Source organism: Diadema setosum, chromosome 11, assembly GCF_964275005.1.
Source record: "Diadema setosum chromosome 11, eeDiaSeto1, whole genome shotgun sequence".
Taxonomy (NCBI): Eukaryota; Metazoa; Echinodermata; class Echinoidea; order Diadematoida; family Diadematidae; genus Diadema; species Diadema setosum.
The window spans coordinates 13,321,649-13,339,422 of record NC_092695.1 but is presented as its reverse complement, the minus strand read 5'-3'; the positions used below and the strand labels follow the sequence as shown (position 1 = coordinate 13,339,422).

At 37.6% G+C, this 17,774-nt stretch overlaps 1 protein-coding gene across 1 annotated transcript in view; it reads left to right on the top strand.

Annotated features, from left to right (window-relative positions):
- The window catches only part of LOC140234698 (neurobeachin-like), a 421,843-nt gene that overhangs the window by 214,687 nt on the left and 189,382 nt on the right, over positions 1-17,774 (top strand). Inside the window, 4 exon segments of the mRNA XM_072314734.1 lie at positions 525-691; positions 1,534-1,655; positions 3,075-3,218; positions 15,608-15,744. Coding sequence (XP_072170835.1) covers positions 525-691; positions 1,534-1,655; positions 3,075-3,218; positions 15,608-15,744 — 570 coding nt within the window.

The following is a 17,774-nucleotide window of genomic DNA, read 5'->3' as shown; positions in this document are numbered from 1 at the left end:
TTCTGAAAGCGGTTAGTCCAGTGCACTTTCATAATGCTAAAAAAGTGAATTTTTGTTGAATTTTCTTTATATTTTCTTTGAATTGTTGTCCTCTCATACGTCATAACCTCTAGTAGTCTCCTCATCCAGCTGTTCCAACACCAAAATTTAGAAATTCATAACTTTTGCATCGATTGTCCGATTTTCCTCAAACTTTCACTGGTGTGTTCTACTGATGTTGCTGCTTTCACTCAATCCACATTGCTGTTTGGGTTTACGTTCCCTTTAACAAATTAAAGAAAAATCTGAGTCCTTTGCATCATATATTCTATTCTGTGGTGATAACCTGTGAGTGATGATGTTTATAGGATCAAGGGTTGTAGTTTCTCGGTTATTGACCAAAACCATGATGTTTATAATTTTGTCATGGAGCAATCCATTATTACAGCCCATAGAATTCTGGCGTTGATAGCCATTTTACTCGTCAGTTAATCAATTTGACTTCCTTTCATGTGTCTGTGATGTATGTGTGTATGTTTTGTCAGTCACTGTGTGCCCAGACATCCATGGACTGCCGAGAGGAGGAGAAGATGTGTGACCACCTGATCACAGCGGCCAAGCGACGGGACCACATCCTGGCCAGTCAGCTCATCCAGAAGACACTCAACATCCTTACCAACAAGCATGGCGCTTGGGGGAACAAGTCTGAACGGTGAGACTATTCCCTATAGTCCCACCCCTCCCCACCACCACTACTAAAACTTCTCACCTCTGTGTGAGAACTGATTGCATAAACATGCCACCAACAGTGGTGGTGGGCAGAACTCTACACCGTATTCTCAAGTGGGATTTAAATTGTTCTTTGCCTTATATGTGAGGAATAGTAGTTTTATCCTGATGCACTATTTGACAGGAATATTGTGTAACTGCCTGAGCCTTGCAGCTGCATTTTGCAGAGCTTGGAGCTTATGTAACTTTTAGGATGCTGTAGAACAAGCTGTTACAGAAATGTAATCTGCTGATGGGAATTTAGTGCACCATTGATTGCATGACAGACTTTATTAGGTACAGTCTTATTTGCCCAGTGCATCCAAGAGCCAATGTGCTCGATTGACACATGTTCCTTGGTCCTACATAGTACTATGTGTGTCGAAGTCTTCCAAGCCGTGTGTCTGTGCTAATCTGGAACTAGCTCTGAGTTTCCTGTTGTGATGTGTGATGGACAACACAATTTGAATTTTGAGGCAAGATGCAACACTTCCCCCTTGGCATTATTTCTTTTTAAGTTAAGTTAAGTTATATATAATGGAAGGAAGATAGTTTGTGTTTGTGGAGAGACTGGTAATATGAAATCATACACTGACATTCAATATGGCATTTTAGAATAGCAAGTCGATACCAACTGACAATATCATGTTATGCCTTCAACAATTCTAAATGCACCTAGCTGTATCTAGTATGAAAATGTAAAGATAGCCAGATTGGTTTTGTGCATAATTCTGAAGTCATTTTATAGTCATTTGAGTTTTCATCTCTCTTCTGTTCTTTTGTTAGGCCTCAAGAGTTCTTCCGCCTTGACATGTGGGAGGACAATACACGTCGTCATCGTCGTTTGGTTCGAAATCCATATGGGTCCTCGCACTCGGAGGCTGCCCTAAAGGCTGCAATAGAACATGGTACTTTTTTTCCCCGCGGGGGGAGGGGGAGGGGGATGATCAGTGTCGGCACAATTTTAGAACAATGGTTATATGTGTGCTGGGTCTGATATTTTTAGGTGGAAATCAGCATTCGTTATATTCAAATTCTCATATGAAAGAAATTCTATTCTTTTCAGATTTGAAGGTGTGATAAACTGTATATATATTTTGCTAGAGATGTGTTTCAGGTGAGCCACTTAGAAGTAGTCAGATTCATTTTGCTTGGTTATGATTAATAATCAAGAAATAAAGGGTGTTGACACATCACCAAATAATCACCACATATTTTGGACCTGAAAACTCATTCTTATATTGTTTCTACATGTCAAGGTAAGGTGGTCACCTGATATTAGATAAAAACTACTCTATTAGAAACACTATTTAAAAATGCAACAAAATTTAATGGAACAAACTTTTTACTAATTTCACCACTTTTAAGACAGATTTGGATGAAAACACCTCCGTTTTCCCTCATTGATGTCTAAATATGACAACAAAATCTGTAGAGATAATACACTGGGAATTTTTTTGCCGGAATGGTTGATTTTCTAACTATTTTTGGACTTCTGTGGCACGTTTTGCTGTAGGGCAGTAGAACTTAGTTTTCGAGACTTCACAGTAGGGTGGCATTGTGCTGGTGGTCACATCGAGTGTCATCAGCTGCTAACTCGTACATTCTCTTCAGTATGGAGAGGCACCTTTCCACATGTTTCCCATACTCTCCCTGGTGTTTGTAGATAGTATATCGGTGGGGTGACAAAACCTCGTATCTCAATATTTGGTGAAAATGAGTTTTCTTCATTATATTGAAGCTAAGAACCATTACTATGTAATTCCCAATCCTTATATGCCCATCTGCAAAAATAAGGTCACAAATGATAAATAAAAGTTGGCTGTTTCCATTGACTTACATGTTATGGCAGCCATGTTTTTTAGCTCTCCTGAACATTTTGACATTTTTGAGATATGAGGATTTGTCACCCCACCAACGATATGTTGTGTGTGTGACAGACAGTGAAGTAAAGAGGGATTGATCTGAAAAAGAGTATTAAAGAGAACGTGTTCTTTGTTAAGTTTCACAGTGTACATGTTGTTCACTCAAATCAAATGATCTAATAAAAATGTTAAAGTCAGCAGCACTGCCTTTTTATCAGCATTGACAAGGTCAGTGGCTCCATAAGTTGGTGTGTATGCTGAAGCAAAATTGATGCGATTTTAAGGAATGATCTAGTGCCAAAGAGTGCCAAAGTGCCAAAGAGATGCATAGTATGCTAAAAACCCCATTTTGTGCAAGTGCACACATTGAACAGTGGATACACAATGGATTGATAGTGAGACACAGTATTCATGTATCAGTGAGTGCTACATACATCTCACTCTTCTCTCATCCTCTTCCAGGTGAGCCAGAGGATGTGGTAGAGAAGGCCAAACAGGCCCTCCACGCCCAGATTGCTGCCAAGCAACGCAATGTACCAACATCCGAGTTGGAGGAGGATGATACCAGTCTCCAGGAGGATGCAGAGCTGGAAAATGAACTGGAAGGTTTGTCCACTACTCACTACAGTTCCCTCTGTACAATCCTTTTTCTTTATCTCTTTCTCTCTCCCACTATCTGTCATGCATTTTTGTCTCTCAATTTAGTCATCTTCACTTTATCTTTTCTCCCTCTACTTCTTCCTAGATAGAATATGTTACTACTTTGCTCATTTGCCTTTGTGTTCACTTTAGTTGGTATTTCAGTGGCCGGGAGACTAGATGGCAAACAGGTGGCGACTTGAGTCTCTGCTGGTTGCGGAGAGGTCTCTGCAATGTGTCCACAACCTCCTGCAGACTAACCTGTCTCCAGGGATTTGCAGGAAACTCAAAACATGTTTGATTTGTGTGGAGACTTATTCCAGTTTCCAGTGGGTCTCCGAGACATCTCCGCAGCATTGCTGCAACATCTCCGTCAGTTGCGGATCATTTTATTCAGACTGTGGAGACATCTCAGCCATGTCTCCCTGATGTCTCTGTGACATCTCTGCAACGTCTCCATGATGTGCTGGAGGCAGAAGAAACACCACGGCGATGATGTGGCGACTTCTCTGCAATGCTGCTTGACCCCCTTAAAAGACCAGATGACTGAGCATGCCTGGTCCAAGCCAAGTACATCTCAGGCAAGGTTTTCATCATTGATTGTTATTTGTTCCTTCTGCTGCTGCTGCTGCTCCTTGTACTGCCTTGGAAGAGGCCCCACCATCTTGTCTTGACAGGGGACAAGTCAAACTCCGGGATAGTACTGTCCCTCCACCATGCAAGTGGGGCCTTATGGGCAAGAAGAGGAAGGATGATGAGAGTTGTTGCAGCTTCAGAGGAGTTTGTTGGATACTGAGGCAGCAGTTGATGCTAGAGAAGATGAGGAAGATGGTTCCACTGGTGATCCTACTTTCAAACAATATTGGTTGTCACCTTATCTGGAGACATCTCAGACATCACCCTGGAGTCACCTTGATGAGAGGGAAAGCTTTTTTTGGTCTCTTTGAGTCACTTGAGTTGCTGCGATTGATTAGTCGAGACAGTCCCAGCTATGTCTCTGCCAATGAGATATGCCCTTTAATACTTTCTGTCTCTCTTCTTCCTTCTCTCTTTTCCTAACATGTGTTTATACCTGATATCCCTTATGTTATTTCCTCTCCTCATCTGCTTTTTGAGTATTTGCAAATATCTTTGAGTCTTTCTCATTCTCTTTCCTCCTAAGTTATCATCTTTCATTTTGTTTTACCTCTCCAATTTTTGTTGGCATTTTGAGGTTCCTTGTATCTGTCTTTCTTCATGTTATTTACTTTCATGTTACTGCATGTGAAACACTTAACATTTTTCTTGCTCTATATATTTTGCCACACATGTGCATTCCATGTGTACATTCTTATTTGTATATGTTGGAAATGTCCTCTGTTATCTTTGCCTATTTGTTCAATAATCCAAAAATACAGGTACAGGTTTTTCTGCTCTTTTTTTTTTTTTTTCTTTAGAGAAGAAATATGATCGTTAGGTGCTATGTTTGATACACGAGTAGAGGAAGAGGACTTACACAGACGTGTGCTGATCTCTGCATTATGTTAATTCTCAGGATATGCTGCTAATGCTATAGTAGCTATCAGTTATACTCTGCTGATTTTGCCATCATCTCCTGTAATATAAGTGCACATCAGAAGAAAGTGTAGAATGTACTGATCAAAGAATGCTCAATCAAAGACCAGACTTGGTTTCCTGGGTCATCTGTCATTTCTTGTGCAGTACATGTAAAAGATAATCTTTACAATCTATCAATCTGCCTTCCCCACATTTACTATGGTTGAACTGCTCATGTGACAGACGTGTATCTCTGAATGTTTGCCTTGTTTTGTGCCTATCATTATCATTCATTTCATTCTGAAAAATGCGTTGGATTCTTCTGGAACATTTTACAGCTACCAGTCTCTCTCGCTGTTTCTCTGTCCTAGAGTATCTCCCTTGATATTTGCATACATGTTTGTCTGGCTTCCTTGTCATTCAGCTTCTTACAATCTTTATGCCACTGTTTCCCATCTCATCTCTGGACTTAATAGCGAGAGCTTTGCTTACCTTTTATTACCGCATCATCCACACATACATCAACAATGTGTTGACTTGTATCACAAAAGCTCTAAGAGTAAAAAAAAATGCTTTATAGCAATAGATAGCCAACACATCAATGACACTGGGTGTAGCATCAATTCTTGTGTTGGTGTAGGACCCTAAAGTTCGTACATAGATGTTGTCATCTCTGATCTCTACCCCAAAGGGAATCCCACTGTGCAGGTTGATATTTTAGAATCTTTGTCGAGTAGCATCTTGTGACAATGATAGAGTAGATGTATTCACCTTTTTTTTTACATTTTTTTTTTTTTTTTTAATAGTCCGGCTGCAATTAGCATTTGATTGTTGTGTTTGTTTTGTCTTGCACCTCTTTTTTTCATTATCAACATCATCATCACCAACATCATCACCACCACCACCACCACCACCACCATCATCATCATCATCATCATCATCCATGGCAGGTCGTCAAGTATTGTTGGGCATGCTGCATGAGTTTAATCCCCAAATGAGTCTCAAACTTGCAGAAGGTGAAATGTCTCCATCCAGATATTTTTTTATTAAGTGTGCGTGTCTTCCTCACCCAGCATCACTGGTCCAGTGCTGTCATCTCTCACTGCTGATTTCAGTCTTTGCACACATCAGAAATTTATTCGTTCCTTTGCAGTGATGTGCATGTATGTCTAATATTATAGAGCAGATGAGCTGTAAGTGCCTGTCATATATTCATACAGTCACTGTGTTGGTTGACTTGATTTTACATGTACATATCAATGTGTCAACAATTAATTATGCTACTTAATCCCCTTCTCGTTTTTTTTTTTTTTTCAGTTTCTATACTGTTTGTAGTAGCCCAATTCCTTGTTTGCAGCCACAAAAGTATTTCACCATAGACTTACCTCACAAGATTATCTGTGTACTTTTGATAATTTGTAACAAATTATCCAAAACAGTGTGTCCATGTATTTGATAAATGGATTGTTTGCAAATGTATAGCAAGCCTCCGCAGTTCTGTGTTTAATTTTGCACGTTTCTGAAAATTGAGAATAATTGTTTCACTGAAAATAGGACTTGAATTGGATAGATTTGTTCCTGTGTGGATATTGAGGCATCCATCCATACATTCCCTCTATACTGAGGTTGACTAATAAAAATAATCTGGTCAGACAAGCAGAAGCGTAAATGTTTCGTTACAATCAGACACAAATGGAATTCTAAAGTTGAACTTCCTTTCTCAAAACAGTGATGCTAGTCACAGTCAAATGCACAAGCTGGAAGCAGTCAGAGAGGGCAGTCCTTCACCAAGGTCATGGAGTCAGCAGGGTCTAGAACTCTGCATGCATTCTTACAAAAACCCTAAAAACAGGTGATAAAAAAACTAAAAGTAAATAAATAGAAATCTTGGGTCCAGAAGATAATTTGGATAACCACCAAAAACCAGTCACCTGTTCCTTTTACAACAGTGGATCCATGCACAAACATTTCATCACATTTTGTGCAGATCAAACTTTGTGAGTAACATTTCTGACAAACAAACAAACAAACAATCAAAGCAACACCAGCAAAAAGAAAATGTTCGTGGGGGAGTAATAAGAAAAGGTGATAGTGTCAATGTTTTTTAACCCTCAAATTGATTTTTGGAGAAAAGTTTTATAACATTATCTTTGGCAGTGATTTAGCAGTAATGAAATGTAAATGAAAGGTCATGTATTGTGATTGGTTGAGAAGGTGGGGGCATCCCAGTTGACTGTGTGCTGCAGTCAAATTGCTGTTGGCCCAGATCAAAGTTTTTACATCTATGTAAGGCCTTGACTTCATGACACAGAACTTATGAATAGATTGCACAATCAATGCAACAACTTAGCATTCCAATTCGGCTGATGACGAATGAGTATTAGAAGATTGTTAATATTTCTTATCACTAGCAAATGATTGCAAAGGTTTTTGTAATGGGGCCCCAGACCTTAGTTCTGAATAACTATGGTTGCTGTAGATCAAACAGATATAGATGTATACTGATGATTTGAATGGATAAATTAATTCAACTTCAGTACCAGCAGTCTATGCAGGGTCCATATGAGTCATTATTTAAACCCAAAACAAAGCGCTATTCCCTTTAAGGCTGAGAAACGCCATCTTTCTGTGTCACCGTTCTCCTACCCTCAACCCCCACCCCCTTCTGATTGTATACCATGACCTATTTTAATAATGAATACATCAGTCTGAAATGAGACTTTCCTCTCCTATGCATCTACTTCCTGTAGTATATTATCTGCATGGTCCATTGTTGTAAGGATGTACATCAGGTGCACAGTCAATAAGAGGGAATGATCTTCATACGGCTAATGGACTTACAGTACCCATTTTACAGGCATGGACAGGTGGCCAAAGATTGTTTGTCAGTATTCTGATTTTTCAATCTGGCAGTTTGAACCAAAAAGAGGAATTCATCAGAAATTGCTGTATTGTAGCGTTAGCTTTGACCAGAGAATTCAAAGTATGATCTTTTTTTTTTTTTTTTTCTGTTAAACACGTTTGGAACAAAATAGTTATTTTCATTTTTTTTTTTAACCTGTAAAAAGAACAGTATCAAAGAAAAAAGGGCATATTGAGCTCTATCTTTCATGAATTCATCAACATCACTGTGGAACATTAGTCCTGTTTAAGAGAAAATTCTGAATGCAAGTTGTCGATTTAATCACTAATGGTATGTGATATGGTGCAGTTTAAATTGACCATCTGATGTACTGTGAAAGTGGATATTTTCGCGCAACTAATTTTTTGCGCTCGGCCGGGTAAGAGTGTTTTGCGTGTCTTTAATTCCACAGAATCAAGATAAAAACCACTGGAACATATGGCAAGCAAAAATATTTGGGTGCTTTTATTTTTGCACTTGTTTGTGGTTGCGCGAAAAGCGCGAAAATTTCCTCTTTTATAGTATTTGATTTCAAAACTTTTGCCATAAATGCCTTTTGAAACTGCATTGATGAATTTTTATTCTGTTGTTTTAATTTGCATGAGATGCATGTCTTTTGTAAGACTGTCTCTCTTTACATTGACTATAATTTCCTGTGACAGATTTTCACATCACATATAAAGGCTCTTAAATAGCTTTATAAATTGTTAGTGTTTACACTTCCCCTCTGGTATTTCTGGCACTTTTCAGTTCATGGCTATTTGTCATTTTTGTGCAGCTGTTCCTAAGCCTTGCTCTGTATCATGTGTACTTTTTGATGATTTAGCTGGCATGTCATTATAGCATGCCTTGAGTAATCAAATGCAGTATGGTGCAAACCACTCTACTTCTACATGTGTGATGAAGAGGTTATGAGGGCAGTGTGTGTTGTTTGTGGGCAGAAATGCTCACTGTAGGATTGTGTTTGAGGGTTTTGTGTTTGTTTGTATAAGTCTCATTTATTCATTGGATGTGTTAGGATAGACTCTGGTATCAGAAAAAGAGGCTGAAGTTTTCAGCATACTTCACATTCCATGATTCCTGGCCAGAATGTATCATTTTGACTAATTGTTTTGTGATAAATGTCAATATCTTTTCATATTTTTTACTGCGTGCTAGCACTGTTCCAAGTCACAAATCAGTCACCTTTGGTTGCAATACAATTCATACTACAGAAAAGTTTTCTAAGGAAGAAACATTCCATTCACCCAACACAATGGGTGATATGTTTGAGTTTATGACAGTAGCATATGATGTGATTTGTTCTAAAAAAAAAAAAAAAAAAAAAAAAATCACTACCATAAAATTAGGAAAAGTCTTTTTAATAGTATCCATATTTAAAAGACAGATTCAGTAATACTTAGTAAGTGCAAGATGTAAATCTTGTTGATATGATAACAGAGGCAAAAAGACCAAACACAGAGGGAAAAAAAAGAAATTGGTGTGACACAACATTGACAGATGGACCATCTTGTCTATGAGTGTCAGTTACAGCTTTATCTCCTTCACATATGTTGTTGTTGCTACTTACTAACATGGCCTTCAAAAATTGCATCTAGCAAGTTATTTTCATGCATATAATTTTCGTAGGATGGGTGGAAATGAAGAGTAGGAAAGAGAAAAGTTCATATTGTAATAGCGTTCTGGCACTTTGATCTGACAAAGATTACCCGTTTGTCGCCAGAGTAATTGAATTGACTCTGAAGAATGCTGTGTTTTCCCTTGTCCCAGGTTTTAATTTGATTGGTTATATTTGCTGTGACAGGACAGGGCAAGTGTAGTTTGTCTTTGAAGACACTGCCACCGTTTTGCTGGGAAGGGGGAAGCGGTGATTAGGCCATGGGGACAAAGTTGTGTAGGACCATTAGTGGTGCTCAATCTGACAGCTCACTAACTAATACAGTTCTTGCCTCTAGGATATGGCAATCATGGTGATAGTATTTGGAGGAATAGCTGTCCTTGAGTAGGACAGAGAACCAGAGACAGAAAAAAAAAAGAGAATATCAAAAGAGAATAGGTCACTCTGTTTAATTATCCTGACATTTCTGTAGCAATGAATAATCAGAGGATGGATTTTGCTTGAGAAAACCAGAGGGTCTTGCTCTATGAACTGATATAAGTGTACATTGCATTCCTGCAGGTAATCCTTTATTACTGTTTTTGTTGTTGTTGTTTTTATTGGCAGCAAATGAGAATTATTTGACCTTGTAAGAGAAATCCCCCCTGTGGAATAAGACTTCAGTTACACGTTACTTATTCCCATATTACAGGTTATACTGCATGAAGCACAATGCTTATTTTAGACTTTTTATTTTAGACTTTTTATTTTAGACTTATTTTGAAGTGTTCCTGCACCAGTACCAAATATGCAGGTAGAGAAACTGGAATTTGCTCTTCTGCACCATCATGAACTTTGACTGGAATATACAACAATGTATTATTCATTTCAGTTTCATAAACCTTGACAAAGACATTTGGCACACATATCAATGGTGCACAGAAACCTCTTTAAAAGTCACTTCTACCCGTGATAACTAGATTCTGCCTTCATCTACACAACACAGCACAGTTAAAGAAACAAAAACATGGAGGGATGAACACTATGCACCCACAGTGAAGAAATGTTAGTGTAATAACTTTCTAAAGAATGGAAGAATATACAATCTGTAGATACAGAGGGAAGAAAAAAAAAAAGAAAATGAAAGGAAAGTGAAGGAAAAGAAAGGTGAGTTAGTGGAATGAATGAAAGTGAGTCCTTTTAGTTGAAGGCATGAGAGGCAGAGGATTGTCTTGCAGTTGTTGATGTTCATCAGTTCAGTGTCTCTCTGTACAAATGATCATCTTCTCATCATTAGATTGGCAACTGTGAATATTGCTTCATATCTTATGTTTATCATATCATATATCATATCATATATCATCATATCATATCATATCATATCATATATCATATCATATCATATCATATCGTCTGTTGAGAATGAGAAGGGCGTTAAGTTGTCTCGAACACTATGGGTTTTGTGACAACTTAACGCCCTTATCATTCTCAACCGACGATATCATATCATATCATATCATATCATATCATATCATATCATATCATATCATATATCATAGCATATCATAGCATATCATATCATATCATATCATATCATATCATATCATATCATATCATATCATATCATATCATATCATATCATATCCTATATCATATCATATCATATCATATATCATATCATATATCATATCATATCATATCATATCATATCATATCATATCATATCATATCATATATCATATCATATCATATCATATCATATCATATCATATCATATCATATCATATCATATCATATCATATCATATCATATCATATCATATCATATCATATCATATCATATCATATCATATATCATATCATATATCATATCATATCGTCGCTGGGGTGACAAAACCTCGTATCTCAAAATTGTCAAATGTTCAGGAGAGCAAAAAAACATGGCGGCCAAAGCACTATAGTGAATGGGAAAGCCTTCTCTTTGACATGTCATGGTGGCTTCATTTTTGGAGTAAGACAGAATTTGGCCAAGACATCACTTGACCCATTATTTGACCATTAAGCTAAAAAAGAAAAATTTTGACATTTTTGAGATACGAGGTCTTGTCACCCCAGCGATGATATATCATATCATATCATATCATATCATATCATATCATATCATATCATATATCGTGTCATATCATAGCCAGTTTGAGGGAACACATTTACTTTGAGAATGTGTTGCTCTTTTGAGAATCAATGATGTTCTTAGTACGGGTATATTTAAAAGTTTTGTTAAAATTCTACAACTGAAACACACAGTTACATATAAACAGCAAAGGACACCAATGAAAGAGAATTTTACTTGACATTATAAAACTCTAGGAATAAGTAGTAAAAATTCTAATAGAATAACAAAGCACATGAACACATACACACAGTAAAGTGTTTTTGGAATTGGATGGGTAAAGCCACTGATCTTAAAAATGTGCATGGAATGTGCTTGGGGTGTAGTCATAGGATACAGACATTCCTGGTACTAGCTGTCTGAAAGCCAAAGGTCTTTGATTGGTTATTTAGCCATCTTCATTTTGTTTTCTTCTGACTAGACCATCCAGCATGCAGTGCATTTATCATGTAAATGAGCTTGTCCTCAATGGGTGTGAACTAGTCCTTGATATACCATGTTGACTTGGCTGTATAACTTGACTTGATTACCCTCCTTCAAATTTTTTTTTTTAAACCTCTTCGGTTATTACACTCTGTTATATGTCATCCCTGTCATTCTATATCTGTTGTAGAAGTGACAAGTGTACAATGTTTAATTTCAGCTAGCGTTGTCTGCTCTATTTGGGTGTTAGCTTTGTTTATGTGACTTGTGTCATTGTTTCACCTTGAAGTGTTGTTTGTCTGCAAATCACCATTAGGATATCCTTCCAGTAAGGCTGACTTGTGTGAAATTTTGCAGGGGCACTTTTTTAGTTTTTATGTCACTCCCAAGTTGTGCTTACATATCATAGATTAAACACCATCTTTGATAAGGGTACTTTCAGTATACTAAATACATATGTTTGATATACATCAACTATAGTGTAAGATATCTTGGCTTGAGTGTAAAGAAATACAAGTAACGTGGAGTTTTACATTATGAGTCATTTGTATGTTGCATTGAAAGAGTTAGTGCTGTGGTATGACCTTTCCTTCCAAAAGCAAAGAAAGTCAGACCTGTGTACAACGACCGCTCGTGTGAAACACAGAATGTGATCATTCTAGACACGTTACAGTGGGAGCCGTCTAGGAAGATATTTTCAGTGTCCTGTATGATTTTTCACCGCCACGTTGTACACTGTATAATGAACTGACGTACCTCGATATGCAAACCATTTTCTGAAATTCCACTTCTAAATGCCCCTAGTACGACATTTAAAAAAGCATGTTTCACCCAAATCCTGCCACTTTTAGATGCCTTTATGCCTGCACGTGCAGCTAGCTAGCTGTGGTTTTTTTTTTTTTTTTTTTTCGCATATTGGCTTGTCAAACTTCCGCAACGTGTGTGCGTGACGGGGCTAAGGACCCTTTTCTCACATCACGGCCCATATTACATATATATGGAAAGTCAGTAGTGTACTATTGCTCTCCCCTCCAAACAATCACCAGTTGTCTTTGCTGTAGAAAAGTTGCAGGGCATTAGTTTGATGCAATGGGCAGCAAAGTTGTGTAAGGTAGTCCCTCTATTGCAGCGAGCTGTTGGGCAGTCTTTGTACACAGTCCAGCCAAAATAAAAATATGTAGATGTTGGTTGCATTAGGTAGGTGTACTATATAGGTTCCCATCTACCATGTGGTTGCTATGGGCAGGTGATCATTATGTAAAGGTGATTGCTGGAGCAGGTCTGACTTTATTTTCTTACTACAGCGAACCATTGTTGCAATAAACTTCTGCCTGGGAAGAAATGTTTAGTGAAATTCATTTTTAAACTTACAAAATCACATTTGTCGGACATAGTAAGAGTGTGTTCAAATATACCGAAAGATGACATTTTTAACACCCCATGCAAGTTGAGTGTTCAATATTCTAACCTTACTGCTTCAAACCATCAACATCGGTCATTTTTCCTCCAAAGATTAGATCTGCATCAAATACATTCCAGGTTTAAGGGGAAGCCTATATGGAAAAAATAGTGCTTCGTTGATTTAGATGTATATAAGAATATATGGAAGCATACATAAACAGAGATCAGTCACTAACTTTTGAAGAAGTGGAAAATTGAGCAAAGAAAATAGTATTCCATCCTGATGGAATCTCATTTTCTTTGCTCAGTTTTCCACTATTAAATAATATTCATTCTGGTCAGATTTTCTGTTTACGTTTGTTGTAAACTTTTGAAGAATCAGCTCACATTTTGTCTGTCTGAACATAAGATACACCAGCTCCAAATGATGCTGCTTTCTTATTGTCTACAAGCAAGTTACTTTGGAAATTTTAGAGGAATTTTGATATAATGCTTTTGCTAACTGTCTTACAATGGTTTACAGCATCAAGCAGTTTGCCAGATTAGAGTTGTGATGTGTCCACGTGCAAAACAAAGGCCATTTTAGAATTTTGATGAGTTGGCCATTGGCTTCAAACCAGAAAGCTCTACGAAGAATAAGTTAGGAGTTTCACATGTTGTGTAATGTACAAGTGAAAAAGATTAACCACTATGTTTAAGAATGGAAGGCATGAATGTGATAGTGAGGTTTATCATCATATGTTTGCTATAGAAGGAGAAACTGGTGCAATGTCATAGCAGAATGTTACATTTCTTTCACATGGAACTCAAAGCAGGGCAGGGCAACTTTGGAGGAGATTCAAGTAGTACTCCAGATGAGATGACAGAGAAACAACGTTTTGTCAGGAAGAGAAACAAAGAGAATAGCAAATTCCAAATACTCTGCTCTCTTCCTCATAGTATCGCCTTGGCAGTAAATTACGAACAAAAGAGGAAAAAAATCTACAAGTACTTGAGAAAAATAACTCTTAGTAGAGTACATCTGGAGAAATCTCTTGAAAGTGATCACCACTAGAACTTGTTCTTCAATTCATGGCAGTAAATCTTGGATTAAGATTCTCCACCTCTGAGGAGGTACTCTCCTATCGTCTCACAGAGCACCTCTTCCGTCATTGTCACGGTGTGGATTTAAACACTTCTGACTTCCAGAGAGGGGATAAGCCAGTTCTTGATTTCGCCGGGCATAAATCCTGTCACTGTCGTCCGCATGATATCGGAGACTTTGTGGAGAGAAATAGGCACTTTCTCATAGGAGTGACTACTCTAATTCTGTTATGCAAACAGTGTGATTCAGTGGCATAAAGTTGTTTTGCTCTTACTCTAATGCTCCCATCTCACTCATTCTTTATCTTTCCTCTTCATATTTCTCCATCTGTATTCATCTACCTTTCTGCAATGCCCATCTCTGTACTTGCTTTATAGCTGACAGGTTGAAATTAGACCATAGATAGGCCTACTTGTGACCCAGGAAGTTAATTTGCATTTTAAATCCTGCACATCACAGTCAACAGATTTCAGGTCTAAATGTCATATTATGCAGATTGTCATCTTTGCAGATTTTTGAAGTGTAGGTGTGCATGATAAGGTCAGTTGAGATCCAATCTGACACAGGTGATGTCATGTGGAAAATATTTGATATATATTTTGACTAGATGAGGTCAGTCACTGTCTGTGAAACTATGGATAGTAATAATTTGTGCAAACAGAAAGGCGTGCTGTGCTTCAAGGTAATCATTGTCTGTAGCCTAATTAGGCCAGGAGAAGTTGTGATCATTTTTTTGTTGTTGTTTACTTGATGTCTTGCACATATTGTTCTTGATGAAATTATTATTCCATGTGATTTTTTATTTTATTTTTAAAACAAGCATTTGATATTCTTACATTAGGAGGCTATTCATACTTTGTGTCTACCTTGATTTACGATAGTTAAAACAAGAGACTTACAAGTAGAGGAGTATGACCAACATTTGAGAGTTTTTCCTTGTGAGCTGGGCAGTGCATATTTCAGTTGCAATAATGACATTCAAAGTAGAAACATGCATGAATGCTTCTGAAACAAGGAATATTACAGAGTTCTAGTTTTGTAATTAATGTAACAATCATTAGCATTTGTCTGATAATGAAATAAACCTCACATGTAATGACAGTGCATGCTTCAGGTCCCTGTGTGTTTTTGGTAAGTTTTGAGTAAAGTTGGAGCAAAGGTAGGATGGACACATTACCAATATTTTGATGTTTGTTTTCCCCCTCTTTCTAAATTGTCCTTGCTTTTGTATCCTCACGTCCTAGGTCCTGTGGTCTACACCACCACTGCTCACATGATCGCCCCCTGCGTGGTTGTCAAGGGAACCTTGTCCATTACATCAGCCGAGATGTACTTTGAGGTTGATGAGGAAGATAACACTTTCAAGGAAGCTGACCCCAAGGTAGGTGTTGCAAATCTCTCTCAATATTGTCTCAAACTTTGTTTCAACATTCGGTGTTTACTTCACAATGTCTGTTTGCATGTTTGTCTGTCAGTTTGTCTGTTTTTTTGTGAATTGATTTCTTGGTTCATCAGAAGTGATCGGAATCTCAGACTTGCCACTTCTCTTTTGTCGACGATGACTACGCAATAGCTGAGTAGTCTACATGATGGCATTTAGCTTTGCTTTCTTGTTTCAGTTATCTGCAGCCTGAATAGAAGGTTTTGAATCGGAGAGAGGCATCACGAATCTTATATTCATGTTTGCTATACAGAAAATAATCTACAGAAAATAATACATGGATTTTTTTTTTTCATGTGATATACACATACAGCCTGTAGGAGTAAGAGCAAAGTTGCTGAAAGAAGTATGAATAGTTAATCACCATCAGACAGTGTGTTTACTTTGATTTTAATGAGGAACATACAATGTGTACATTGTGCTGTCACCAGCATTTCAGTTTTTTTCTTCTTATGATATTACCTCATTCACAAATTTGCTGTGTGCAGCTGGTGACAATAAATTGGTTCATAGGATCAGATTGTGGGGTTCAGTCTCCATGTCTCCACGCCCCTTCTTTTTATCTTCAAAGACTTTTTTTGAGGGGAATTAGTTTGATGGCCTGCATATTGGAGAAGTGTGAGAGGGGAAAAAATAACAAGAAACAGAAGTGGTGAAGTCTATGGCTGGAGGAGAGGAACCTTGGGAATTGTCATAAAGCTCAAATATGTGCTCATCCATCAAGTGAGTTGGCGTTTAATCAGCCAATTGCCCCTCCTCATAGGCATCGTTAAATGAACATTGGATACTCACTTTACTTTCTCTCTTTTTGGGGGGCTTGGCGGCGGAGAGAGGTAAGGACTTGGAAGTGAATGCATGCTATGGTAGGAAAAAAAAGACAGGAGTTTCTTTGTGTATGTGTAATGTATGTGTGTGTGTGTGTGTATGTGTGTATGTGTGCACACTAGCTGTGGAGAAGAGGTCATGAAGTCATGCTTTTGCCCGACCTTTGACCTCTTTGTCCCCATGCATCCCAGCAACCATTACAATGTGAGTGAACTTTTACCTGGTCACTGGGAATTTGGCAGGAGATCTGATTGTGTTGAGAGCTGTAAGACCTTTAGCTATGATTGTTGTGAAGAGTTAATACTGGGTATCCATAAGAACTGATGCTTTGTATGTGTACACGTCTGTCTTTATGTATCCTAGTGAAGTATTGTGGGTATGCTTTTTTTTTAAAGGTATGGTTTGATTCTCTGTTATTGTGTTTTAGTATAGCGAAATAAAGGACAAGAAGATTTCTTTTGTTGATATTTAAAGTGCAATGAATGTGTACGTACATAACTTTACAAGCATCACCTATGTGAATAGCATGTGACCCATCACTACAGTGCTGTGAGAGAGTCACAAATGGTAAAACATAGTAAAGTGAAAAAAATGACAGCATTGAACCCAGAGAAATATGACTTTTGAGCATAGTAAATAGTGGAATAAATAGACTGTGAAGAACATTGATGTATGTTCCACAGACAAATATTTCATATCTTGAATATCTCCTGTCTAAATTTCTGTGTCCAGTAATGTATTTAACTTCTTACAAGTCCTTTGATAGGTGCTGAGACCAAAACAAGATATGTTTAATTGAAAGGAAAGGTCTCAGATTCATGGCTCAACAACCTAAACCTCACCGTGCTTCTAATCATCTACCCACACAGGTTTCACTTACTCCAACCTCACCCAATACCTTAGTGAATATAAGTCTGTAATAGACAGTTATGCTCCCTGGGTTCAACTAGATGATATACAATGTACTACTGATGCTTTTCCACATTGCTTTTGTTTCATACATTCATTTCACATTAAAATGTGCATTCTGAATTATCCACAGTGGGCCAAAGACAATGCTAGAGCAAGTTTCTAGCTAATTACAGAATCACTGAAGTATCTTCTTTTCAGTCTTAAGGAATAGTGTTTTTATCAATTTTGTGTAC